The sequence below is a fragment of the Capronia coronata genome, assembly GCF_000585585.1.
Source record: "Capronia coronata CBS 617.96 chromosome Unknown acBCG-supercont1.5, whole genome shotgun sequence".
Lineage (NCBI taxonomy): Eukaryota > Fungi > Ascomycota > Eurotiomycetes > Chaetothyriales > Herpotrichiellaceae > Capronia > Capronia coronata.
The window spans coordinates 2408151-2433180 of NW_006912897.1; the positions used below are offsets into that span (position 1 = coordinate 2408151).

Sequence of the window (25030 nt, forward strand, 5' to 3'; positions counted from 1 at the left end):
TTGAGACCAGTCCCCCCACGGGCACTGAGTAGCATCCACCTGGATCCCATCCGACTGGCTCGACCGTTTCTGAAGGACGATCATCTCAACGGTCGCGTCGGTATGCGTCAAGAGTTGGTCTCTATTGGTTGCGCCTCACACAATGACGAAAATAGAATCAGTTGATGCTCTCTTGAACCCTTCTCTGCGGGTATCCAGGCCGGTTGCGGCCTGTGCGAGATGTCGGTCTGCAAAGATCAAATGTGATGGCAAGTTGCCGGCTTGTTCAGCTTGTGAACGCTCAGGAAAATCAAGCAGTTGCACCAGTTCCAACGACGAGTTTGCCCGAGGCAAGGAAAGGAGTTATGTCGCTGCTCTGGAGTCTGCCGCGGAGAGGCTCCAGAAAAAGATCGCAGACGCCAGAGTTCAGTCTGCCCGTCACCATGCTGTTCCGACCGAGGGCTCGGGACAACAGCAGCCTCCTCCTCGAAAACGGATTGTCAGTGGAAGCCGGCGAAAGGAAGCCTCCGATGTTGATGAGCTGGTCAGCGACTTTGGCTTCCTGACGGTCAACGCCACCTCACGCGACTTTCATGGCTTCACTGCCACCATGTCTTTTGCCAAACTCGTTCTGTCCGCCGCAACAAGAAAGGAGCTCTCTCAGCTCGAAACCCGGGGTCTCCCACCACGTTACGCCGTCACTCCCATGATCAACCAGTATCTCGAGAAGATATACGTCCTATTTCCCTTCTTTTCGGAAACCGACTTGATGGGCAGTCTCTCCCGGATCTATCATGACTCCGCTTCGGTCGCATCATCGGTCAGTCCAATGGACGTTTGGAATGTCCGGTTGATTCTGGCGATCGCTTATGCCTCGAGCTCACAGCGAAAGGGTGACGAAAACTACAAGGCTGCTCTGCAGCATGTTACGGCGGCCAGAGGCCTGGCAAATTACGTGCTTCAGCCTGGTTCGATTAGCGGGCTTCAGGCTCTCCTTCTGTTGGTGCAATATGCCTTGGTCGATCCACGTCATTTCGACAGCTGGTATCTGGTCGGCATGGCATCTCGCCTCATGGTCGACTTGGGACTGCATTGCGAACCGCCAGCGGAAACCAAGATCAGCAAAGATACATTAGATCTTCGACGCAGGATCTTCCACTGCACCTACGCTCTCGACCGTCTGGTGAGCATGTCTTTAGACCGGCCATTCTCATTTACTGACGACTCTGCGTCGGATGTTCCCCTACCTGAGTCGGCGTCCGACCCGGCCTCTTCGCAACTATTTGCGCATTCCATGGGACCATCATTGTATTTGTTCGACATCCGGCGAGTCGAGTCGGCATTTTATCAAACAACAAGGTGGTCGTCTCGGTCCCCATGGCCATTGGCGACAGCCGCGACCTATGCCAGCTCAGTTTCTAACGATCTCCACGCTTGGTATTCTACCATTCCGTCCACCCTCCCTCAATATCATCTCATGCTCTTCAACCTTGAGAGGCTCTACTGTCAGATCTTGGTGGTGTCACCTAACCCCCGGGTGCCGGCCTGCAGTATGACGGATCTTAACAAGGAGCTTGTGTTCGAGTACTCGGCTCAATATGCAGATTTATTGCAGCCCATCACCCAAGATGTCAGTTGGCATGCGTACCTGACGTACGCTGATATCTGCAGGGCGAGATATGTCGGCCAGAAATTCGTGGAGGTGATGTGGTCGGACTTTGACCGGCTAGTGAAGAGCTCACACACCTTCCGAGGGGATTCGGCGCTTTCGAGGAACCCTCCTCTAGACAATAGTCAGCGCGCCACAGTTTGTCTGCGCAAGATCATTGAGATCCTGGACTTTGCCCGTCAGCGCTGGTCGATGCCGGAGATGAGGGAGAGATTCGAACAGGAGTCGGCGGTCCTCTTCTCTCGACTCAAAAGCAGACAAATGGATGCCAGCGCTACTCAGTATGCGCGTCCAGCCAACGTCCCGCCCAACAACAGCGTCGGGTATGGCAACCCGCAAGGCCACCCCTACAACCAGCATCCTTACGGTACGATCCCTTCGGAGCAGCTACCCGGTCCTCCTCATGCTGTGAACCAGGACGCTCACGACCAGTCCGGGCACCAGCACCAGCAGATGCTTACCCCGCCTGAGGAGTATCAAGCGCAGGGCCATTATACCATGCCACAAGGGTCGCTCCCTCGGCGAAGTTATGAGTTCTCTGGAAGACGCAGTTAAACCCTCGGGTCACATTGCGTGTTATGAACTGGCATGTGCATGGGGCAAAGACAACATGCGAGAGAGCCATTGTACTCCGCGGACGCCGGGCCCATCACATCACAGATCTCCATACTGTCCTCTAGGGTGTCCGTCTGGTACGATTGTAGGGACGCAGACGACGGGCTTGACGGGCTAAGGAGACCGTCCGAGCTGCACGTGTGTGCCTGGTTGTTGCTTATTGGCCTGACACGGCAGGGCAAAGTCAAACTGGGTTAAGGCTGAGAATGCGTTGACCGACGGATGGTGATATAACAAGACGCATCGCGGGTCTGTGTAGATGGTGGGACTGGTCTCAACATCTGTTCTTGATCCTGAGATCAGGTCGTTCAAGTTCTGTTCGCCAGGCGCATCGACCGCAATACTGTGGAGTATTACGCGCCACCAGTCACCCGTCTCCTGTCACTCGCTTTGTCAACATCAACCACAACCACAACCACTTTACGAGCGAACACGAGGAAACTTGAAAAGAGACGCCGATCAACGCTGCTGTTATAGGACATCACCCACCACCAGAAATTCCTCTCGTGCACAGTAGCAGTAATAGTATCCAGACTGCAGCGTTCAATCTCGGACTCGGAAACCACTCCGGCCGTGCTGTGGTGCTGCCTGACGCATGACATCATCCTGCGCTTCGACTTCATTCGAGATTCTTGAGGACCTTCAACATTTGACCGCGACGACATCTTCACTCCTCTCTTATCCTACACACTTATAGAGGCGGCGACGAGAAATCGGTTGGTGTTGTGACCGGGGTTGTCAATGTGGTTTTCAACCCTCGTTTAGCTATGGTCCGCTTCACGGCCGCCCTGCTGCTACTGTTCACGGCTTTGACGGCAGCTGCGCCTACGGAATTGCCCTCCCAGGTGGATGGTCTTCAACAAGTGATTGCAGAGCCGTCCAAATCGCAGCCTCCTCCTAGACCGCTGCAGGGAAGGTTCTTACACATTACAGGTGCCACCGCCCGTTCTTGTTCTCCCATCTCGTGTCCTTACTGACCAGCGGGCCACAGACATCCATCCCGATCCTTTTTTCCTAGCGCATTCCGACCCGGACGAGGCTTGTCATCGAGGTAAAGGTTCTGCAGGATACTATGGTGCAGAAGTGACCAGTTGCGACTCACCTTTCTCCCTGGTCAACGCCACGTTCAGGTGGATCAAAGAGCACTTCAAAGACCAGGTGGACTTTGTGATTTGGACCGGGGACTCTGCTCGACACGACAATGATGATAGCATTCCCCGAACAGATAAATCCGTCATCAGGCTCAACCAATTTATCGTGGACAAGTTTGTCGAGGTGTTTGGAAAGTCGGACAATGTGGACGATCCTGATCCGACCAATGATTTCGTCGTCCCAATCGTCCCTACCTTCGGAAACAACGACATCCTCCCTCACAATATCTTTCAGCCTGGCCCTAACAAGTGGACCCGTTCATACAGTGAGATCTGGCAAAAATTCGTCCCGCAGGCGCAGCGTCATTCATTTGCAAGAGGAGGATGGTTCTTCACCGAAGTCATACCGAATAAACTGGCGGTCTTCAGCCTGAACACCCTGTACTTTTTCGATTCCAATTCGGCGGTTGATGGGTGTGACTCCAAGAATGACCCCGGATATGAGCATATGGAATGGCTGCGAGTGCAGTTACAGTTTATGCGGGAGCGAGGCATGAAAGCTATTTTGATAGGGCACGTCCCACCTGCGAGAACAGAGAGCAAGCAAAGCTGGGATGAGAGTTGCTACCAGAAATACACGTTATGGATGCGCCAGTATCGCGATGTCATTGTCTCGTCGATGTTTGGCCACATGAACGTCGACCACTTTATGTTTCAAGATGTGAAGGATCTGGTCTACAAGTTCGACATCGATGGCATCGATGATGAATTCACCCGACCGGGTGGACTCTTCCCCGAATCACACGACGATACATTGACCATTGCGGCGAAAACGCAATATTTGAATGAATTGCGGGTTAAGTGGTCTAACCTTCCCCGACCTCCACCAGGTTATTCGTATCTTACGCCGGGAGATTATGAGTCTTCGGAGATACCTGAGATCGAGAAGCAGAAGAAAAAGAAGAAAAAGCATGGTAAGAAGAAACAGTTGGAAGAGTTTCTGAAAGACATCGGGGGTCTATGGGGTGAGAGGTTCAGCGTGAGTCTCGATTCGCCCAGTGTGGTACCTAACTTCTTTCCGACATTGCGAATTGTGGATTACAACATTACGGGCATGGAGCGTGATCATCCGGCTCCGAAGGCGATAGGGAGTCCTGTGAAGGAGTCCGAAGTGGGTTCCACCGTCGATCTTGCAGATGCTCTGTTCGATGTGAATGACAACCATCTGAGTCTCGACCAAGGCGCAGAAGATGACGTTCACAATCTGAAGAAGAAAAAGAAAAGAAAGGGCAAGAAAAAGAAGCACCGCAAGAACAAACCCAAATTCCCTGTTCCGAAACCGCCTCCAAAGACTTTACCGCCAGGGCCAGGCTACTCACCTCAGCCGTTGTCTCTGCTGTCTTATACTCAGTACTTCGCCAATCTGACTGATATCCACGAAAGGATGCATTCGGATAAGAAGTCGAAAGATCCCTTCAAACATTTCCACTATCGGAAACTCTACACGACCAATAATGACAGTCACTATCAGATGCCAGATCTGACCGTGCGATCATGGTTGGATCTCGCGGAGAGGATAGGCCGGGATAAGTTGTCCAAGTCGGACGTGCAGTCGACTGAGGAGCGGCAACCGCAGTCGGAAGTTGAAAGCAGTCGGAAAAAAGACAAGGAAAAGCAGACGGCCAAGAACCACCTCTGGAAGGTGTTTGTCAAAAGAGCCTTTGTCTATACCAAGCCGGATGATGAGATTGATCAGGATTTTGGATAATGGAGACAAGGCCGAATCCATCATCAAGCAGATGGACCAGATTCTTCTTTGCCGCCACGGATCTGGAATTCGGCTGGCTTTTTGGATGATTTACGAGTAATGTATATATAAAAAATGGAGACTTCATTTCTGTTGGCTTGGTGGGTGTGTTGTGATTCTGCAGATTTGAGAAACTGGTCGGCCACAGCCGTCGAGTTGAGCTGTTCTCTCTTCTTTGCGTTGACTGCATTCTTCCTCCCCGGACTGTATACTGGCATCGTGGACACCACAACCGAGATGCGCCGCATCCTTGGTCGGAGTGCGCACGTGAAGTCAATCGACTTCGGTCAATCGTATATGTGTCACCTTGCTTTTCTCCCGGAACTCGCTCCGATCTGCACCCCGAGAATAACGCATCTCTTCACTCGTGCAGAGCCACTGTTCGTGGGGGTTGGGTTGTAAGCCTTGATGAACCCGCCGACTTAAATGCTTGAGCACAGTCATACAGGTATCCATTGAAACTGGTTCCATGCGATACAGAGCGCTCGAACATGCCTTATTCGTCGGCTCCGGAATGTTCATCGTCGATGATGACGGGATGAGTGTCGAATATCGCATTAGTAAAGTCTGCAAAGGTGTAGCATCAGGAGGGGAAGAAACTCTAGACTGATATCGACAAACTTTCGATCCTGCTCCATGAAATTGGCTTCTGATTTGGGTCCAGCATATACAAAATCAAAGACAAAGGGGTTGTCACGCAAGCAGCGGCGTTGTTTCTTCCGCTGATTGATTCATCGCCCCTGTTCGACTCTCCGTAGGAGACTGTACAATTAAATGCAGGCTGCGTAGGCCCGACCAGCCCTCTCCGCGTCTTTTCCATCTCCTCCCTATCCACTGTCCGAAGCGAATGCCCAGCCATATCAAAAGCACACCGCCCAACGTAGCCACAATAGCAACTACAACGCTGATGAACGTCATGCTCGAGCATCGGCAATCAAACGGACGAGCCCGCATTTCCCACCTCTCCCGCCATCCCAACGGACATATGTCAGCGGACTTGATCGGCGACAGGATCCCGAACGGATATGGGTAGACGGTATTAGGGACGCAGGTCATGGACGTGGCGCACCATGAGCACGGATACGGGTTGGACGGCGACAGACATGATGGACAGTTGGGACGGATCCAACAGTGGAAAAAGAGGTCCAAGTCATCCCCCGGGCTTGTTGCCGTTGTATTGATTGTGCTCAGGTACTTGGAGATGTGGGCTGGAAGATCGGAAGAATTGTGGTTCATGGTCGGCCACCTTCCATTGAGTTCGTTATGGAGCAAGCTGTCGCATGAAAAGCGCCCAAGACGCGCCTATCGTGAGGACAAAGGTCTATTTGACGTCCTCTCGAGCAAGAGGTATTTCATGTTCGGCAATAACAAAAAGACGAGGCTGGACGTTGAGAAACACGGATATTGACCCCAAAACATCGACTCGGTTTCTGATTGGTCAGTTTTCCACCTTCCTCAGTCAGATAGACAAATTTCTTGAGAAGCACCGAGCTTCGTCATGGTGGAAGCAAGGTGAAACAGCTTATAAAACCAGGGAGATACCTAGAAGGACTACTGTCACAGTACACCAACAGGAAGACAAAGTCAGGAGAACCAAAAAGACTGGTGGTCGGTCGATATATTTTTATGGTCACGTGGTATCACGTGGTATCACGTGGTATCACGTGGGTGATTCAAATCTTATTCCAACGATGTCTGAGATTTTGACGACAGCTCACGCTGATAATGTCTTTCATGACTACCAACGATGGCTTTGTGGTCTCAATCTCACCTTGCTGGAATGAGGCTGTGCCATGCTATCTCGAACCGGAGGCAAAGTAGCCTACCTCCCCTTTTCGCAGTTTCTTGAAGCGATCTGAGGCCCTGGAGGAGCAGCGAGAGTATCGCTGTCTCGGGATCAAGCCACCAACATTGACGGAAACAAGCAGCTCGCAAGATGGCTAACCATGCCATCTTGAATGAGACCTGCTAGGGATTGTGCTGCTGGACTCTGCAAGATGGACTTCCGTACGTGCCCGGGAGGCGCGTATGAAGGACCAACCGGAGGACGAATGAGACCGCCCGTGAGCAAGCAATCCTCAGCGCTTGCTAGCCATGGCAGGCAGTTGCTTTTTGTCCCTGCTCATTGCCACGATGGGTCATGTTGATCAAGCCCTGGGTAAGTCAAACCGGGCAGCTTGAGTTGGTTGGAACTGGTTATCAAACCGGGAGGACTGCCTTGCAAACTCACCCGTGGAAAGGATCTCAGATCGGTAGTATGAAAGTAAGTCCGTGTTTTGAAGTCAAACGACGCCGGAAACGCTTCGGGTTGCAAGTAAGTCACAATTATAAAGAATAAGAAAAAATGCTTAAATCAAGGAGCAAGAGGCCGCCAGACATAAAACATCCAAGCAGGATATTTCCCGGGTGCCCTCCAGCTTCCTTCACTTGCTGCCTGACCTCGATATACATATGAGACAAATGGTTGATGGCATTGTTGCCTATTGATGTGGCGATTGGAGGATCCAACGCCTTGGATTGAATGGCTCTTTGGCACGAGACAGATGCTTCGAGACAATACAGTTGAGCGCTGAATCAACTGTCTGAAACAGGCGACCGTAGGCGGTGTTGGCCAACACAATGGGCAGTCACGAGGCTGAAGCCATTCACTGCACAACACACGGTGCGCGTCAATAGACCATTCACTTCACTTCCAACTGCGTCTGCGCCTGCGCCCACACATAAATATCGTCCTGAATTTTCAAAATCCCCCATCCTTTCTACCTACCACCTTCCACGATCGGTTCGACTTGCAATCTTCAGAGTCAAGCACAGACAACAGTCAAACGATTGCAATCATGGCAAGTTTTACCAGCGTCATCTCCATCCTCTCCGCTGTGATGCTGTACGTTCAGCAGAAATCCAGCGAGTATCTCATCCTACTCAACCTCAAAACCTCTCCCTTCTTCCAAAACGTCCTCACCCTCGGAGCCAGCCACACTCCTTCTTACGTGACCCGACATGTCACGACTACATTCGTCGACATGAAAACCATTACAGCGACACCATGGAGTACTGTGACGAGCGCAACGACCGTTTACGTCAAGACTCCCCAGCCCACCGCAGCCTACACGGCAATTGTGACAGGCCATTTCAACCAGGATTACGGCATAGTGACGACCATGAGCCCATGGCAACTACATCACATCCTAATCCTCCTCTTTGTCATCTTCTGGGTACCACTCATTTTCCTCCTGACCAAGCTCTATCACGAGCAGCGAGTGGACCGCCTGATTCTCCTCACCGAGTATGGCCGCGGAATCACGGAAGAATACCACCGCAAACCCCGGGAACTGGAGAGAAGCATCCGTCGCCCCTTGGATCCATACTTCTTGGACACCATGTACACCGCGGGTTACATCTTCCTGTGGCGTCGCTCTCGCGACGTGCAGCCATACATTGAAAAGATGCAAGATGTTCTCTCGGTGGCCCGCGATGCGGTGCTTGGCAAGCTCTACCAGATCGGCAAGGTGTTATTCGACCTCCTGATGGGGATTCTGACGACCCTCTTGCTGGCACTCTTCAACTGGCTATATTGGGCCGTGTACCAGACTTTGTGGCTCTTGGACAACCTGTTCTTCTTTTGGCTTCTCCCAATCTGCGTGACGAAATGTCTCCATCTCAAGGACGTCGTGGTTTCCCTTATCCAGGAGAAAGCTGTTGAGCCGCTGGCGGCCAACATCAAGACACGCGCCCAAGACATTCTCGCTTTCACCCCAGAGACCAAGACCAGACAAGGCGATGCCTTCGTCGGCAAGAACAGCCACGACCAGTCACGTCCATCAACCCCTCGACAGCCCAACCACTTCGAAGTCCCATACTCGACGGGGTCCCCCGATGGGATGGTCCTCGTCGACCGCCAATATTACGAAGACCTGGTGAAAGCTGCCACCAAGAGCAAGGGGTTGGCCAAGGCCCTGGAGATCGAGAAGCTGGCTGTGAAGAACGAGCATCGCGACTGTGCCGACATCTGCCACTACGCCCGCAAGCAGCAAGACAAGGCTGAGTTTCAAGCTCGCCAGGCTCGCCACGAGCTTCGAGAGCATCGGGTGTCAGTGGACAGTATTCGGAAGGCGGAGGCTCGTGCTGCCCGGGCCGAAGCCGCTCTTGAACAGGAGCGGGCTTTGAGGCAGGCGGCTGAGGAGGGCTCTAGCGCCCGACAGGCTTGTTTGGACGAGGGGCTCCTCGCATACAGCCATGTCGAGGCCGAGCTGCGACAAGTCAAGGTCGCGAACGAGGAGCTGGAACGCCAGTTGGTTGACTTGCAGGCGGTCCTGGAAATGGCCATGGAGCCGGCTCTAGTGACTGAGGCGGCTGCCAACCAGCCAGCTCCTGAAGTTCAGGGCGACCCGCAGCCGGAGCCGCGAGCCGAGGAGGATCAGGGGACGGTGGAGGAGGAGGGATGGAGCGTCCCGATGGGACCAGGCAATGGTTTCGAAGTTGCCTGTGGAGGATTCGAGGAGCTCCTGGAGGCCCCGTTGACGGAGGACGGTCAACTGGAGGCGATGGTGGCGGCGGCGTTGGCTGCAGCGGAGGGAGGAGAGGCCGTGGGGGAGGCAGGAGGAGCCAGCCAGGAGCAAGAGCTTCCAATGGAGTTTGAGCAGTCTGGGGGTGCGGGCAACTTCAGCCTGCAACCTCAGGAGATCATGGACGGGCTGGAGGCTGTGGAGGTCCAGCCTTCGCAACCGACCTCTTGTGGTCCTTCTCTCTTGGTGGCCGAGGTACCATACCTCGAGCTGAGCCCGGAGATGGATTACGAGATGGAGGAAGTGGAGCCTGGTCCTGTGCGGATCCCCGGTCTGGACTTGATCTACTAAGACGGGGACTTTCTGACAGTGGCAGTGGGTTTGGCGTGAGCGATGCTCCGCACCGCTGTCGCCTAGGTGGAGGCCCATGGTCGACACCAGGTGCTGGCACTGTCTGGAGTCTTTGTCCTGCTGGAACAAAAGCGGACGGCGATTGTACTGGGGGATGGCAGGAGGAGGATGGCGGAGGCGGCCAGGCGGAGGATAGAGGGAGGGAGATTGACACAACCGGAGGGGAGTGCAGACAATCGGCACTGGAGGAGGAAGGGAACAGAGGGAGCTGTAGACCACAGGCTGGTCACCAGACAGTGTGACATTCCCGCACTGTCAGCGAATCGATTTTTCCAAACAAACAAGCCGTTTCTGCCTCGTGTGTCGTGCTTCGTTCTTTGAGTATTGGATCTTTACAGCAGTGACGGCTGTTCACTCACCGTCTGCCATTGACAAGAAGCCGCAGGAAGTGAGGCCAGTCCCTCGATCTCTTTCTTCACTCGTACTGGCATTGAGACAGTGATGGCAACAGCAATCCCCCCTGCCACAGTAAGGTCGTAGTGTCGTATAAGGTATATGAGGGATGAATGGATTACACTGAGATTGAGGTTGTCTTGCCAGTGAGTGAGTGACAAGGCGTCAACCAGGGTGTCGAGCGCCTATATTCGCCCACGCTCTGCCTCATAGTCAGATTCATCCTATCTTCAGCATGTTCTCGGACCTCTACAGATATGAACCTCAGGAGGTACTCTCAACCAAAGTTGCTCGTCCATCTAGCAACTTGAAGTCGGCGAGCAAGGGTTTCGACATTGTCAGTCTTACAAGTAAATTCTTACCACCGAGCTCGGCCGAAACTTGAAAGATGATATGATACGACAGAATATTCCATCATTGATGACTATTCCACTATCTGCTCTTTTATTCGTATGAACATACCTTACTAACTTGATATACAATACAATGACTCACGGAGTGAGATGTACAACATAGAAGCAAAACATACACGCTTCACAGCCAGAAAGGCAGCACTGGCAGGGAAGAAGGAAGTCTGACCTGACAGAGCAAGCAAGTTGATCTGACAGCAGCGAATCCCAACTCTCTCTCTCTCTCTCTCTCTCTCTCTCATCCTCATCAAACATGAGTCCGTCACAAGATGGACCGGAACCAGAACCAGAACCAGCGACGACCTCATCAGACCCCGACGCCGACACGGGCACAGGCTTTACTTTCCATCTCCAACGATCTGTCAGAGCAGTACTCAACGAACTCGGCCTGGTGACGCTGTACGCGGCGCCCGTCGATTCCAAGATCCTGATCCTCCAGCGGTTCGTGCGGCTGTTCGCATACGGCGGGTCGACGTTGATTCTGGCATCCTACCTGTCCGACCTGGGCATCTCGGACACGCGGATCGGATTGTTCATGACGCTCACGCTGATCGGGGACGTGGTCATCAGCTTTCTTCTGACGCTGGTCGCGGACAGTCTGGGCCGACGATGGATCTTGGTTCTGGGCGCCGCACTGATGAGTGCGAGCGGTGTGGTGTTTGGGGTGTTTGGGAACTACTGGATTCTTTTGGCCGGAGCGATTTTCGGGGTGATTAGTCCCAGTGGCAACGAAATAGGGCCATTCCGCGCAATCGAAGAATCGACATTGGCTCATCTCACAGCCAGCCATCACCGAAGCGATATCTACGCCTGGTATTCCCTGATTGGGACGGCGGGGTCTGCATTGGGGTTTGTCTGCTGCGGCTGGATCATCACGCTCTTGCAACATCAGAAACACTGGTCGGCGGTAAAGGCGTATCGGTTGATCTTCTTCATCTATGCAGTTGTCGGGCTTGTCAAGCTCGGGCTGGCTCTGCTGCTGAGTAGGGAATGTGAGGTCGACTTTACCGGTCAGCCTAAGACGTCGGCGGCCACCGAGACGGCGCCACTGCTGGGGAATAATGCACCGTCGTCGCCTGGAGATGGAGGTGGAGATGAAGATGACAATGACAATGACACAGACGCAAAGAATCACCTGAAAAAGCAATGGCGACTACTGCCCAACATCAGCAAGGAGAGTAGAGGCATCTTGCTGCAGCTGTGTGTGTTGTTTACCCTGGACAGTTTCGGGTCCGGACTGGCTTCGCTGTAAGTGCGACTGAGCTGTACTTTTGCTCTTCTGGGACTTGAGAAAAGTTCCGCTAACGTGGCTGCGCCCATGGTAACAGATCATGGGTCACCTATTTCTTCAAGCGCAAGTTCGACCTGCCCGAGGGGAAACTAGGATCGATCTTCTCAGTGACGAATGTCATCTCTGCTCTTTCCATGCTCGTGGCATCGTCCCTGGCCAAAAGAATCGGGAATGTCAAGGTATGTGTGGAACTTTGTGGGTGTTGCCTTGCATCGAAAGACTTGATTGCTTCTTGTTCCTTTCCTTGTAATGCAAGAGACGAAGATATTCGGAAACAAGAAAAACAAAGGCTAACTGATCGAAACAGACAATGGTCTTCACCCATCTTCCCTCCGCCATCTGTCTCGCCTTGATTCCCATCCCCTCGACGCTCGAAGGGGCGCTCGTATTTCTCGTCGGCCGAGCATGCACGCAGGTCATGGATGTCGCGCCTCGCTCGGCGTTTCTGGCGGCGATCGTCTTACCGCATGAACGCACCGCCGTCATGGGCACGGTCAATGTGGTCAAGACGTGTGCGCAGAGTCTGGGCCCCCTCATCACCGGTGTGCTCGGGGCGAGGAATCACTTCTGGGTGGCCTTTGTGGCGGCGGGCTCTTTGAAGGCGACCTATGACTTGGGCCTGCTTGCCGTCTTTGCGGAGAGGAAGAATCAGGAAGAAAGGCTTGTGGAGGGAGGGGATGAAGAACAAGGACAGAGATGAAGAGTAGTATGGGCGGGAGAAGATGACATTGTTACCAACCAGAACCAGGCTGGAGGAGCAAGGAGAGAAGACAACGTGAGGACCGAGGGCTCAGGAGAAAAGGAAAAGAAAAAGAAAAAGCGGTTGACGACTGTAAGCACGCACGATAAATGATTGGATCGATGGCACATGAAGGGGTACTGTAGCATGATTCATAGCCCGCTTCTCATTTCCGGTGTTCTGTAGCATGGTATCAGGATGTCTTGTCGACTGCTGAGGACTGACTCTTTTCGGAGACCCCTGATAACACACAACGGATTGCATTGGTGTCAAACATCTTGGAAACGGAACGGCAAGCTGGAAAGCATCTGGGAAATACTTGAAATCAACGTGTATATGGCCAAGGACTTTCTTTTCTAGCTGGCAAGTACCTAAGCAAGCAACAAAATCCATCGCAATTCTCTTTTGTTTCGTGATTCAAAATGAGATCAACCAGCAAACTGAAGCGAAGCGCCGCGCCATGCCATGCCATGCCACTCATCCACCATAACCTACACATAAAAGAGGCCCGAACGAGACGAGACGAGACGCTCGGGATTCTAGGGACTGTCGAGCTCCATCATGCACTCCCGTTCTGCGCGACCTCGGCAGCCTTGATCTCGCCCCGAACTCCCCCCTTGCCACCAACGTGTCGGGCCGTGAAAGACACAGACGAGTCAGCATCGACATTGACCATGATTTCAACCTTGGATTTCTTGGGCAAGCCCTTGAACACAAACTCGGCCAGCGCCTGCTTGGGCTTCCAGATCTTTTCGCGGATCTCTTCCGGTTCATCGTCTTCGTCGACGTCCGAGTCATCATCGTCTTCAGCGTCCTCATCCCCATCTTTGGTCCCGTTCGTCTTAGGCATGGTTTCCGACTGGGTGACCTTGATCTCGCGCTCACCTTCACATATCCGGATCAATACATCGCCCTCGAGTCCATCAATCACCTTGCTTCTCCGTGCAGGCAAGGCAGTCTCGGCTGGGATGAGCACCTTGAACGAATCCGCAGGTTGGTCGGACACTTGATAGCCCACCGCGGCAGTCAGGTGTGGTGTGACTGTGACCATTTCGTGTGTCGACTGGTCGATGTCCTCCTTGTCGAATTCTTGGATCAGAGACGCTTGCAGGGCCGCACCGCGCGCGGAAAGCTCGGACGGGCTCAAAGCTGTCGTGACGGTGGCCGGAGCCAACACCCGAGTCGACTCGGGGAAGATGGCTTCAATGTTCTTGGCAATCTTGGGTGTATGCGAGGCACCCCCGGACAGAATGATCTCGTCGATGTCCAGGACGTCAAGGTCGGCCTTTTTGATGACCTCCTCGACGAGCCTGGTGAAGCGGCCGAATGTCTTGAGTGCGAGAATCTCATATCGACTCCTGTTGATCGTCGACCGGAAGTCCACTCCGTCCGCAAGACTTTCCACACTGAAGGTCGCGCTGGTACTTTGGCTGAGTGCCTTCTTCACCGCTTCGGCCTCGAGCCTCAGCTTGGCCAGACTTCGCTCGTTCTTGCGCGGGTCCGTCTTGTTCTTCTTCTCGAATTCTTTGGCGAAGTGGTCGATGAGAATCTGGTCGAGCTGAGCACCACCAAGCTCGTAATCGTGGGCCGTGGCCAGGATGCTGTACATTCCTCCTCTTGAAGCAATCACCGCGACGTCGGACCTGTGTCCACCAAAGTCTGCAACCAACACATTCTTGTCTGCCCCCGAGTCGGGAACCCGCGAGTCGTACGCAAGGAGGGCAGCAATGGGTTCGGGCATAAACTGTAGAATCTCAAGCTCGATGCTGGCGGCAGCTTTGGTCAAGGCCGCTTTCTGTTCGTCACTGGTGTCTGTAGGAATGGCAACAACAGCCGCCGTCACTGGTTTGCCGACAAAGTCGGATGCCGAGTTCTTCAGCCGTCGCAGGTGTCGGGCAGTGATCTCCTGGACTGAAACTTTGTTCTCGGTCTCACTGTCTGTGTCCCGGATTGAGAAACAGATTTGACCATCGACCTCAATAGGATGTGCTGAGGCGTGGCACGGAGTAGGGTCTATCGACTTGTAGTCCTTGCCAATGAAATCTCGGAAGTATGCGACGGTGTTTTTGCTGTTGCGGACCAACTGTGCTTTTGCTTGTGTTCCATGGTATTCCTCTCCCTCGATGTAGGACAAGACGGAAGGGATTTGGCGGTCACCTTCCTCGTTGGCGATGACCTCAACTTTCCCTTCTCCTGAGATATGTGCTATTGAACTGTAGGAATTTCCGAAGGCGATACCGATGGCATAGTGTTCAGGCGAGCCGGTGGCCGGCACCTCGTTAGATTCGTCACTCATGATGTTGTGAGCAATTCAATGGGTAAAAGAATGCTTGGTGCAGTGACTCGATAATGAACGAAGGGAATGCAAGCGTTCAATGCTCGTTGTCGTGCAGTACTTTGTACTTTTCGCACAATGAACAACATGGAAGACTCGAGCAAAAGCCTCCAACTTTTTTCGAGCCTCGCCGCAAGGATCGATGGAAAAGGGGAAGGTGAAGCGAGGATCAAAGCTGATTACATAATAGACCCAATTTGACGAGGCTGCCATCCCTGGAAATGTGGCCACAAATGCTCACTTGTTCTGGAATGCTGAATTCCGGTAAGACAAATATTTTGTATCTTGGAGTAAATGTCAAGATACCCAGGCCTCTGTCGACGTACCACATATACTTGTACTACTAGTATGATAAAGACCACTGCTTCAGGGTGATAGCTGCAGCCCAATGACATTTTGCTCCGCCCTAGTCTTGGCAGCCTCATACTGCAATTGTCCCGAGAAGCATTCAATCTCTTCACGCAACGCCTTAACAACTTCCAACCATACAGAAAATGTCGATGTGGAAACATATCGGCACGACCTAATAGTACGTCCCTCAGTACTTACCAGAAAAGGGCACCCATACATACGATGGCAACACCTCAGATAGTATTACCTGGAGAGCATATCCCCGTCAGCCAGATCCCGACATCACAAAAGCGCAAAATAGGACATGGCCTTCGACCAGACCCTGACACCGAATCATTCATAGCCACCATTGGCGGACTATTAGAGGTCGACTGGCGGAAGAAGAGCGCCCAAATCTCGACACCCAATGCACGATACATCTCCAAGCCGGGAGACCTGGTGATTGCGCAATTCCGCGCGTCATCAACGGATTTTTTCCATCTATACATCAATCCACACTCACCCCAGGCAATTCTACCACAGCTGGCTTTCGAGGGCGCCACCAAGAAGACACGGCCGCAGCTCAAGACTAATGATCTTGTGTATGCGAAAGTGGTGTCTGCGCAGAAGAACATGGAGATCGAATTGAGCTGCGTCAATCCCTCGACAGGCAAGTCGGAGCCGGACGGTCTCGGCCCGTTGTCTGGAGGAATGGTGTTTGATGTGAGCCCTGGCTTGGCGGATCGCTTATTGAAGAAGCAGAATGTGCTCGCTATGGACGAGCTCGGGGCAAGGCTTCAGGGTGGGTTTGAGATCGCCGTCGGCAGAAATGGCAAGGTTTGGGTCGATTGTCCGGAGGCTGGCATAAAGGGGATTTGTGCCGTAGGGCGATGTCTACGACAATTGGATGACGCCGAACTCGGCGAAAAGGAGCAGAAGAAACTGGTCAACAAGATCATGACGGAATTGGAACGTGGATGAATCGAATCGAGATTGCCGAATTTATCTTTGACAAAAGAACAAGGCCCAGATATGGGACAAACAAGCCTGGACGTTTGTCCACGAAGGGCGAATGTCCAGAGACGGGCTATCCAAAAGTGAACCCGCTGCACGACCTCAATGCACTTCCTGAGTGGCATTCCTCCGAATAAATCCACCGACGATGGTCAGTTGGCCACACCGTGCCATTCTGAAGGCTACAGCAGCCAACTCACGCACGAATGAGGAGCCTACTTACGCAAGTACGGGGAGACGGGGAAAAGTGTTGGGGAGGTCCAAGTAGGAAGGATACGGACGACTGTAAGAAGTTCCTACAGCAAGTGACATACGGAGGGCGAACAGTCTAAATGTCGACTACGAGAAGGCGAGATAACAGAGTTGATATGCTTTTTGAAGATTTCATTGCTTGCCTCTGTACTAGAAGTACAAGACTATCCACCCATCACCATGATTGAGCCTAGTGCAAGGTCATAGGCCTCCTCAACAAGCAAGATCTGCTCTCCTCACATTCCCACAGAAGTGTATGTTCATGCAGCATCTCGTTGCCTCTGCCCGTCATTCCAAGCAAGAGAGACTTTTGGTTGCGAAACATGTTCCCAATCCAGTCGGAACCACAGTTCACGCTCGTTGTAAAAGACAAACATCAAAGAATTTCCCGCCATGCTTTCGAGAGAAAGTCTCTTTTGCAAGATATCCGGAACTCCTTTCCTCATGGGCTGGTGCTTAGTCCTGGGAATCCATCTTCTATCTAGCAAAGTAATGCCATCAAGTTTTCATTCCATTTTGGGGTAGTCGTCTACTTTCTTCGGAAAGAGCAGCCCTCTGTGAGTCTGGCTTTGCCACCGGTGGGCTGGCACAGCACGGTCGAGCAGCCGGCGCAGATAACGACGGTTTGAGCGTGGGAGAAAACGGTGGTGATGGTGAAGCAGCCGGGGCACTTGACGTCCATGAAAAATGATCGGGGAGCTGGGACGAGAGTCTGTTGCGAACATTAGCGAGATGTTTTTACTTTTCAAACTTTTGCCCTGTCTGCGCAGAAGGCTGAGAATTGCCGTACCTTGAGCTTGTGCTTGCGGGCCTCAGCCTGAGGCGTAGGGTTGAGAAGATCGACGGCGAGAACCTGTAGAATTGAACGTTAGCTAAACTCTGGCGATAAAGAAATTGTTGTTTGCTATGAATGGTTGTTGCAATGGTCGTGTGCTGCTGCCGCCAAAGAGGGGGCAGAATTTTGAGGACATCATTCGAGCTGTGCTTTGGGATCGTGTGCATACCATTTTGACTGAGGTTTGAGATCGATTTGAGGGCTGTGTAGTTGATCGGAGTCTTCTTCGATATTGACTTGGTAGGAGAAGATGCGATGATCGATGGCAATCCTGCTCGGGCTTGTGGTCGATGTGGCGGTGGAAATGGCAGTTTGAAGAGTGTGCGAACGACTTTCGCTTTGGACAATCTTGGCAGCAACGGCCCTAGTCTGTTTTGGAACATATTCATCACGTGATAATCCACGATATTGTACTACCTAAGGTAAGTAGGATACCTATCTACATAGCGCCCATACTCCTCTTCTACTTCTACATAGAATAAAGTCTTCACGAGGTGGAAAATACATGCATGCGCATCTCAAACTCTAAGGTGTTCTATCGGGTATCAATGATATCGACGACGGCGGATCTGGAACGTGCAGAAGAGGTCAAAATGGAACATCCATGTCCTCCACCCGCTCTTCCTTTTCTCCCTCGCCGTCTTTTGACAACATGTTCTGCTTTATGAAGGTTGCAACAGTGTCAAGATACTGTTTCCTGTTCGGGACGAAATGTCCGCCAGGGTGCGTCACGACTTGAGTCTTTTCTGGACCGCCAGTAGCTTGCACCAAGGCCTCTGTTCTCATCTCGTCCACCACACTGTCAAGACTGCCGATGAAGTGGCAAACAGGTGTCTGGATCTTGGGATCTTCGTAGAAGCCTCGATATCTCTCCCCTGGAGCAATGAAGCCACAGTATGAGATACAAAACTTGAGAGGGGGATGGCTTAATCGGGCAAAAGCTGCTGGAAATGGGATCGCCAGAGGTGACTTCGATTGAGCTTTCTCGAAAGCGCGCTTCCTCGAGTCCCCCTCGAGCAACGATGCGACCATGGCTGCTAGAGCTGCACCTTGAGAGAACCCGATGACTCCGTCAAATGGTCCTTCTGCCTCGATGACTTTGGCCACTGTTTCCAGCCCTTGGTCAAGTCCGTCATACTCTGGAGGATCGGAGTCGGACTTGCGCCACCAGCCATAGGCTTCAATAATGTCAGGATCTTCGCTGGTACTGGGGTCGAAGCCCGGAATCTCGCTTGGCTTCAGCTGTAAAGGTGCCGTGGGGTAGCTTAATGATATGCCCGGCAATGCCTTTTGTAGGTGCTTTTCCAGAGCTCTCGTCTTTGCGTGGAATGAAGGGCCGCTCTGTGTGTAGCCGTGGAGCATTAACACTCTAAACGTAGGCGTCGAGTCTTTTGCGGAAGGCATGATGTTTAGTGTTCGTGCTGGTGCTGGTGATCTCGCCACTTTCTGAAAGCAGGATGTCGTGTGCGGCAAAATTGTTGAGGTTTTCAGTCTGGAACAGAGTCTATTCATAGAACGAGCCCAAACCCAAACCCAAGAGACAACCGGGGAAGATGACACGAATCAGAAATCGCGCGAAAAGAAGTCTAGAGATGGAATATATCTGGTAGAGCGAATGGCGGATGGCGAATGGTTGGGGCGTCGATGTTTCGCCAGCCTCGTCGGCTCTCATCGTGCCAAGGCTCCGAGTTATTATCACACTTGGACGGATCTTCAAGCGTTGCTCTCCCGACTCTCTCAACCTCTTCCCCAGATTTTACTTTTGTATCTACTCTGTAACACCACGATAGTCATCATGACCGTACCGGATGAGAAGCAATCATCCTTCCAGTCCGTCCCCGCGACGCCCTTCCGGCCTCGGGCAATACCCCGCGGTCCTCTGATCTTGTGTAAAGATGGACGATGAGTGGACAGATCTCTTCGACGCCTTGGAGGGTTTAGAGTTGGTCTTGTGCCTTGGACAAGTGAGTTCTAGAAAGGCTGGCTGGCGTCGATCTGAAAAACACACTGTCTCTACCCGTCGCACAGAATCTGCTCTCTACGCTGACTGGCTTGCTCTCACCCCGAGACAGAATCGCCCCAGCATCACAGGGTACATGGACCGTTTAGTACCGTTCAGTGAGTACTGGATTATTGCTCTCCCACACTGGTTTGAACTATATCCCTCAATCTGGGGTTCCCCATATCCCCAGAAGAAATGTATTTGATATATAAGAGTTGTCCTCCTCGGCCTTCTGTTACACTGCACTCCTTTCTACATTCTTCCCCTCTCCCAAGACCATGAACTCCCCTTAGTTCTCCTTCGACTTCTCTCCCTCAGTTCCCATCAAACGAGCAACATGATCACCACTTTCCTGTCCTCGGGCAGCTTCCTCGAGCGCATCAAGCGTCTCGATGTCCAGTACAAGCAACCAAAGCGAGAGATTCGCAGAAGGGACACCGTCGTCCCCATTGCCATCGCCTCTCTCGCCCTGTTCTGCATGTGGGGGCTAGCCTACGGGCTCCTCGACATCATGAACTACCACGTCAAAGTGGCCATGGGGATCGGCCGGGACAAGGCTGCCATCCTCGCTGCCGGCTACTACGCCGCCTACGTTCCCGGTGCTCTTCTCATAGGAGGGCCACTGGTTCGCAACTGCGGCTATCGGGTCGCCATGATGACTGGTCTTTTCGGTCTTGCTCTCGGCGACTTGTTCATGTCCGTCGGCGCCCAGAATTGCAGCTTGGCCGGCATGGTCGCCGCCATGTTTGTCATCGGCCTGGGAGTGTCGACCTTGGAGCGCTCCGCCAATCCATATGCCGTCAACTGTGGTCCTCGCACGCAAGCCACTCTGCGCATCTTGATCGCACAGGCATGGGCGGGCATCGGCACCGTGATTGCACCCTTCCTGGCCAACGCATTCGTCTTCAATCCAGACACGTCGACGATGCGTCCAACCTCCGACCCGCTTCGGCCGGGGAAATGCTTAATGCCGACAGAGAACAGAGCCGCGTCGTGCGCCAACCTGGGGAGCGTCATCACCTTCTACCGGGGTCTCGGCGGCTGTATCCTTGGCTTGATGGTGGTAGTGGGCATCATATTCTTCCGTACCAACTGGGTGCCCGAGGTGGACGTTCCCGCACCACCCGTCATCGTCGGCTGGAGGTTGTGGAAGCACCCACTACTGTCGTGGCGCTATGCCCGGATCTGGTGGGGGGTGGCGGCAAATTTCGTCAACATCGGCTGCCAGGTGACTTTTGCCCAGTTCTTCATCGAGCACATGAAGGTCAACGCGTGCGCCAGCGACAACTGGGCGGCCGTGTGCATGTCGTTTGCCCAGATTGCTTTTGTGGTCGGCCGGTTCGTCGCCGCGGGCATGGTGACGGCGCCCAAGGTCTTCAAGCCTCGATACGTGCTGCTTTGTTTCATCGCTGGAGCGGTGGCAACCACCGCCGCCGGGACGTCCATCACAGGCACGCCAGCCATCACGGTGGCCGTCATGGTCATGTTCTTCGAGGCGCCATGCTTTCCAATGGTCTTTGAGAGCGCCACGGCTTCCTTTGACGAGTGGACGCCCTCCTGCGAGACGCTCATGATCGTCAGCATCTGCGGTGGCGCCCTGCAACCTCCGCTCATGGCCCAGCTTGTCGAAGCTGTGCGCATCTCCAAGGCCTGGTCGTTGACCACCGCCTGCTTCTTCTTGGTCTTCACGTACCCGTTGGCAACCAATCTGATTCTGTCATTCAGACGGGCTTTGGACACCGCCGAGATCGGGGCGGATGCCGTCACGGACGAAGAAAAGCGCGCCCTGGACGATGGTCGCGCAAGCAGCGGGGTCCTCAGTCCCGAGCAGAGCAAACAGTCTGCCGAGTCGAGAGTCTCCAATGTCGACGCCCTCGACCACTCGTTTGTTCCGCCTCCTCAACGAGAGCAGGCCCGTATGTACTTTGGCGGCACCCACACGCCTGAGCAACAATAGGTCCCGCAGGAGGCTTCCCGGGCGGAGAGCATGTCGAGGGTTGGTTTGTCTTTTTGGGAGTTTTTGCTTTATTGTCCAGGCGACTGCCTTAAACAAGAGAGGCCGGACACTGTTACAGTACAGAAAGTCATCATTTGCAAGTCTGGATATTGGCTGGGTGCTTGGAGAGATGGCCATAGTTGTCTTTTGTCATTCGGAGGGCCCCATGACCATATTACATGTCAATAGGCAATGAAACTGTGCAAGATGAGAGACCCTGCCACCAACCGAGTAGCATGTCATGCTTCTGCCCACCGATTGCTAGTGGTACACATACACAGATCATCCCTGAAATGGATCAATCCACTTTTGACTCTGCCAGAACTAAGACTTTCCCAAGCGACCTGATCGCCGTCTGCCGGTACTAGTATCATTTGTCATTGCTGCAGGTGCTACAACCTTACCGCGACCAGCAGACTTCTTCTCCGTGACAGGTGACATAGCCTGTTCCTTTTTGCCTTTCTTCGCAACTTTCCTCACCCCGTTCGGTTTCGTTTCTACCTCCGGTTCCGGCTTAACCTTTGTTTTCTGTTCGTCGGTCTTCGGGGCCTTCTTAGCCCTGGCGGTAGTCTTCTTGGGCATGACTTCTTCTTCCTCGCTTTCGTCTTCTACAGCAGCAGCTTTTCTCTTCTTGCTTTTCTGCTTCTTTGGCTGTACATCCTCGCCATCGAGCACTTCAGCTTCGCTCATCTCTTTGGCCACCGGCCCCGTCTTTTTCTGCACGGACGGCACAACAGCACTGGTCCGTCCTCCGACAGTAAGAAACGCAATCTTCTCCCCGGTAGGGAGGACGTTAGAACTGTTCTTCTTGCCCTTGCCCCACCTATGCTTGAACAGCCAGTCCTCGGGGAACTTTTCGGAATCCGCCAACAGCTCGACAGCGGTGCCACAAACATAATGAATCGACTTGTGTAGCTGGGCAATCTGTTCGTCCGTCAACGTATTGGCGTACTGTTCAGGGTGTATTTTGGCATTGTACATGATCTCGTCGCCGACCCAGTTTCCGATGCCGCTGATATTCGCTTGATCCAGCAACATGGCCTTGATGGGGACCCTTTTGGCCCGACACTTCTCCTTCAGCCATTCCACGGTGACTATGTCTTTGTCGACGACGGGGTCCGGTCCGTTTTCTTTCAGCGGCGACACGTTTCTGATCTCCGCGCCTGGGCAGTCGACTAGTCTGATCCTTGCGAAGCGTCTCATGTCGACGAACGCAGCCTCGATGACTTCTTCGCCGTTCTCCGGTTTGGTCTCGAGCAGGAATTTCATGAACTTGGGCGGCCACGGTTCGTCTTCTTCGCCTTCTTTCGGCCGGTAGTAGTAAGTGTGTTCGGACTTGAATTTCAGCCATCCAGACATGCCGAAGTGCATGACTGGGTGAGGCGGACTGGACATGATCATCCAGAAGTATTTGCCTTGTTGACCGGCATCAACCACTTTCTTGCCCGTCATGTGTTTCTGGAACTCGGCGGCCGAGGTGCCTGCCTTGCCGTAGACATTGTTGTCGTCCGTGGCTACGACTTTGGCTATGGTTTTGCCGACGAGAAGTTTGCGGATGTAGTGTACTGTCCGGGCGACTTCGCCAATTTCAGGCATGTTGAAGACTGGTTGAAGTGATTGTTGCTGATAGAGAAGGTGTCTGACAGCTGCAGTGACGCAGATACTGTGCCGTACGGGTGTCACGTCGTGGTCTCTGCGATGCTAGAGTTCGACCGCATGGATGAAGGAAGAGGTCAGACTTGTAGAGACCATCATGGCGATGGGAGGACAGTCATCCGAGTAAAGGAAGCTCAACAGGTAAATAGATATCTACTACACAGTGCCGGAGATTGTCCTCAAGGTCAACACGCGTATCGACGCGTTAAGTGGTTTTTGGGGCAGGCAGCCACTCAACATGTGCCCGCCGCAGTATCCATGACGTACGACACTAATTAGTATTTAGTTGGTTAAAAAGTGTTCAGCCTTGCCGAGTGTGGCATCTCTACCGAACCTCACGCTCTACTACTACTACTACTACTGCTACTACTTCTACCACCAGACTTCAGTCCCCAGCTGTGTCTTTGAAAGTATTAGTAGGCATTGTAAGTTGTTGCAATCACCGCAAGTGAACAATTGACGCTGTCGCCGCCCCCTGCTACACCATATACTCCCATTTGAAATAGCCTCCTCGATCCATCCGGCCGCCGCAACCTCACGCCTCTACTCCGAAACGGGCTCGACATCCACATCCACATCGAATCCACCAAGCTGGCGTGGTTCTGGGCAAAGTCGTCCGCTCCGACCTCTTCATCCTCTCCCTCCCCGGCTGTCGCGCGAGATTCCACCTCTACACCCCAATCGAGCATTCAACCTTCTTCTTCCTCGTCGTCCTTTGCCGCCATTCCTGGACTGATCATGTCCCAACCCACAGCTCCGCCCACGCAGCTGAACCCGCAGTTCTGCTTCAACACCCGGGTCCTACGTGACTTCCTGCGTCTATCCCGCCACAGCATAGACGACAGCATATCGACGAACCTGAACGCGCTGTTGACTCCCTCCTCCACGGCTCCGTTCAACCCTTCATCCACCTCAATCCGCAACCCAACCCTCCCATCCTCGCTTTTGACACGCCAACCCATCCCACGCGAAACCACCAGGACATTCCTAGAATCTGTGCTCTTTCCGTCATGGAATTCGCGGTCTGAAGTCATTTCATACTGCACCGCGGTGGCGACGTCTCCGGATCCGGACGACCCGGAGGTGATTGAGCGGGAAGCCATGGACAGAAAAGATGCGGACAGAATCGTGGATGAGAGGCTGGATCCATACTCTGCTCGCTTCTTCCCCAAGGAACCCAGGACACAGCAGCTCGCTGCGCTGTTGAGGAACGAGAATGCCGTGGAGTCGATCGTGAGAAACCGGACGTGGGGAGTGGTGGCGGAGCGCTGTCAAGGTGTTGAATCGACGTGGGAACAAGCATTTGACAGATGGCGGGAAAGCATGAGAAGCAGGAAATGAACCAGACGAGGCAATGTTTGCACCCATCTGGGTGCATATGTTGGGGAGAGGCCAGTCCGAGGACTTCTGAACAACATCAGAGATTGGCAATCAAGCCACCCAGTTGGGTCTCCTATGGACGTTCCACTCGGAGGAGCAGCAGGAAATGGAGATCATTTGAATCATGAAAAGCATGCTGGAACTGCATTGTCCCCTTCGGTATCTGCTATATTCAAAAACACTGCGTGAACGGCGCAAGCGAGTCAAATCGCTACGAGGACTACACACAACCTATAGTCTCAGGATTGGCGTGGCATAGATCGATCGATCAAAGACTGTTGGACATAACGGAAGTATATAAAACCGTGGGTTGGATCCGG

The 25030-nt window shown here is 53.1% G+C and overlaps 11 protein-coding genes across 11 annotated transcripts; 7 read left to right on the forward strand and 4 right to left on the reverse strand.

Annotated features, from left to right (window-relative positions):
• Positions 1 to 142: 142 nt before the first annotated feature.
• On the forward strand, positions 143 to 2203 carry A1O1_06543 (uncharacterized protein; the record flags this gene model as incomplete). Its single annotated transcript, XM_007727421.1, has 1 exon — positions 143 to 2203. One exon carries the CDS (start codon positions 143 to 145, stop codon positions 2201 to 2203), a length of 2061 nt encoding a protein of 686 aa, XP_007725611.1.
• Positions 2204 to 3030: 827 nt separating this feature from the next.
• Positions 3031 to 5122, forward strand: A1O1_06544 (uncharacterized protein; the record flags this gene model as incomplete). Its single annotated transcript, XM_007727422.1, has 2 exons — positions 3031 to 3196; positions 3255 to 5122. 2 exons carry the CDS (start codon positions 3031 to 3033, stop codon positions 5120 to 5122), a joined length of 2034 nt encoding a protein of 677 aa, XP_007725612.1.
• Positions 5123 to 5968: 846 nt separating this feature from the next.
• Positions 5969 to 6328, reverse strand: A1O1_06545 (uncharacterized protein; the record flags this gene model as incomplete). The annotated part of the gene is made up of 1 exon (XM_007727423.1): positions 5969 to 6328. A coding segment is annotated over one exon (360 nt), but the record flags the coding sequence as incomplete, so codon positions are not given.
• Positions 6329 to 7998: 1670 nt separating this feature from the next.
• On the forward strand, positions 7999 to 10017 carry A1O1_06546 (uncharacterized protein; the record flags this gene model as incomplete). Its single annotated transcript, XM_007727424.1, has 1 exon — positions 7999 to 10017. One exon carries the CDS (start codon positions 7999 to 8001, stop codon positions 10015 to 10017), a length of 2019 nt encoding a protein of 672 aa, XP_007725614.1.
• Positions 10018 to 11133: 1116 nt separating this feature from the next.
• A1O1_06547 (uncharacterized protein) lies at positions 11134 to 12871 on the forward strand (the record flags this gene model as incomplete). The annotated part of the gene is made up of 3 exons (XM_007727425.1): positions 11134 to 12128; positions 12209 to 12350; positions 12479 to 12871. 3 exons carry the CDS (start codon positions 11134 to 11136, stop codon positions 12869 to 12871), a joined length of 1530 nt encoding a protein of 509 aa, XP_007725615.1.
• A 598-nt stretch (positions 12872 to 13469) lies between these two features.
• Positions 13470 to 15206, reverse strand: A1O1_06548 (uncharacterized protein; the record flags this gene model as incomplete). The annotated part of the gene is made up of 1 exon (XM_007727426.1): positions 13470 to 15206. The coding sequence occupies one exon, from the start codon at positions 15204 to 15206 to the stop codon at positions 13470 to 13472; it is 1737 nt and encodes a 578-aa protein (XP_007725616.1).
• A 612-nt stretch (positions 15207 to 15818) lies between these two features.
• On the forward strand, positions 15819 to 16556 carry A1O1_06549 (uncharacterized protein; the record flags this gene model as incomplete). The annotated part of the gene is made up of 1 exon (XM_007727427.1): positions 15819 to 16556. One exon carries the CDS (start codon positions 15819 to 15821, stop codon positions 16554 to 16556), a length of 738 nt encoding a protein of 245 aa, XP_007725617.1.
• A 1708-nt stretch (positions 16557 to 18264) lies between these two features.
• A1O1_06550 (dihydrofolate reductase) lies at positions 18265 to 19080 on the reverse strand (the record flags this gene model as incomplete). Its single annotated transcript, XM_007727428.1, has 1 exon — positions 18265 to 19080. One exon carries the CDS (start codon positions 19078 to 19080, stop codon positions 18265 to 18267), a length of 816 nt encoding a protein of 271 aa, XP_007725618.1.
• A 935-nt stretch (positions 19081 to 20015) lies between these two features.
• On the forward strand, positions 20016 to 21635 carry A1O1_06551 (uncharacterized protein; the record flags this gene model as incomplete). The annotated part of the gene is made up of 1 exon (XM_007727429.1): positions 20016 to 21635. The coding sequence occupies one exon, from the start codon at positions 20016 to 20018 to the stop codon at positions 21633 to 21635; it is 1620 nt and encodes a 539-aa protein (XP_007725619.1).
• Positions 21636 to 21998: 363 nt separating this feature from the next.
• On the reverse strand, positions 21999 to 23270 carry A1O1_06552 (formamidopyrimidine-DNA glycosylase; the record flags this gene model as incomplete). Its single annotated transcript, XM_007727430.1, has 1 exon — positions 21999 to 23270. One exon carries the CDS (start codon positions 23268 to 23270, stop codon positions 21999 to 22001), a length of 1272 nt encoding a protein of 423 aa, XP_007725620.1.
• Positions 23271 to 24068: 798 nt separating this feature from the next.
• On the forward strand, positions 24069 to 24671 carry A1O1_06553 (uncharacterized protein; the record flags this gene model as incomplete). The annotated part of the gene is made up of 1 exon (XM_007727431.1): positions 24069 to 24671. One exon carries the CDS (start codon positions 24069 to 24071, stop codon positions 24669 to 24671), a length of 603 nt encoding a protein of 200 aa, XP_007725621.1.
• Between the last annotated feature and the right edge of the window lie 359 nt (positions 24672 to 25030).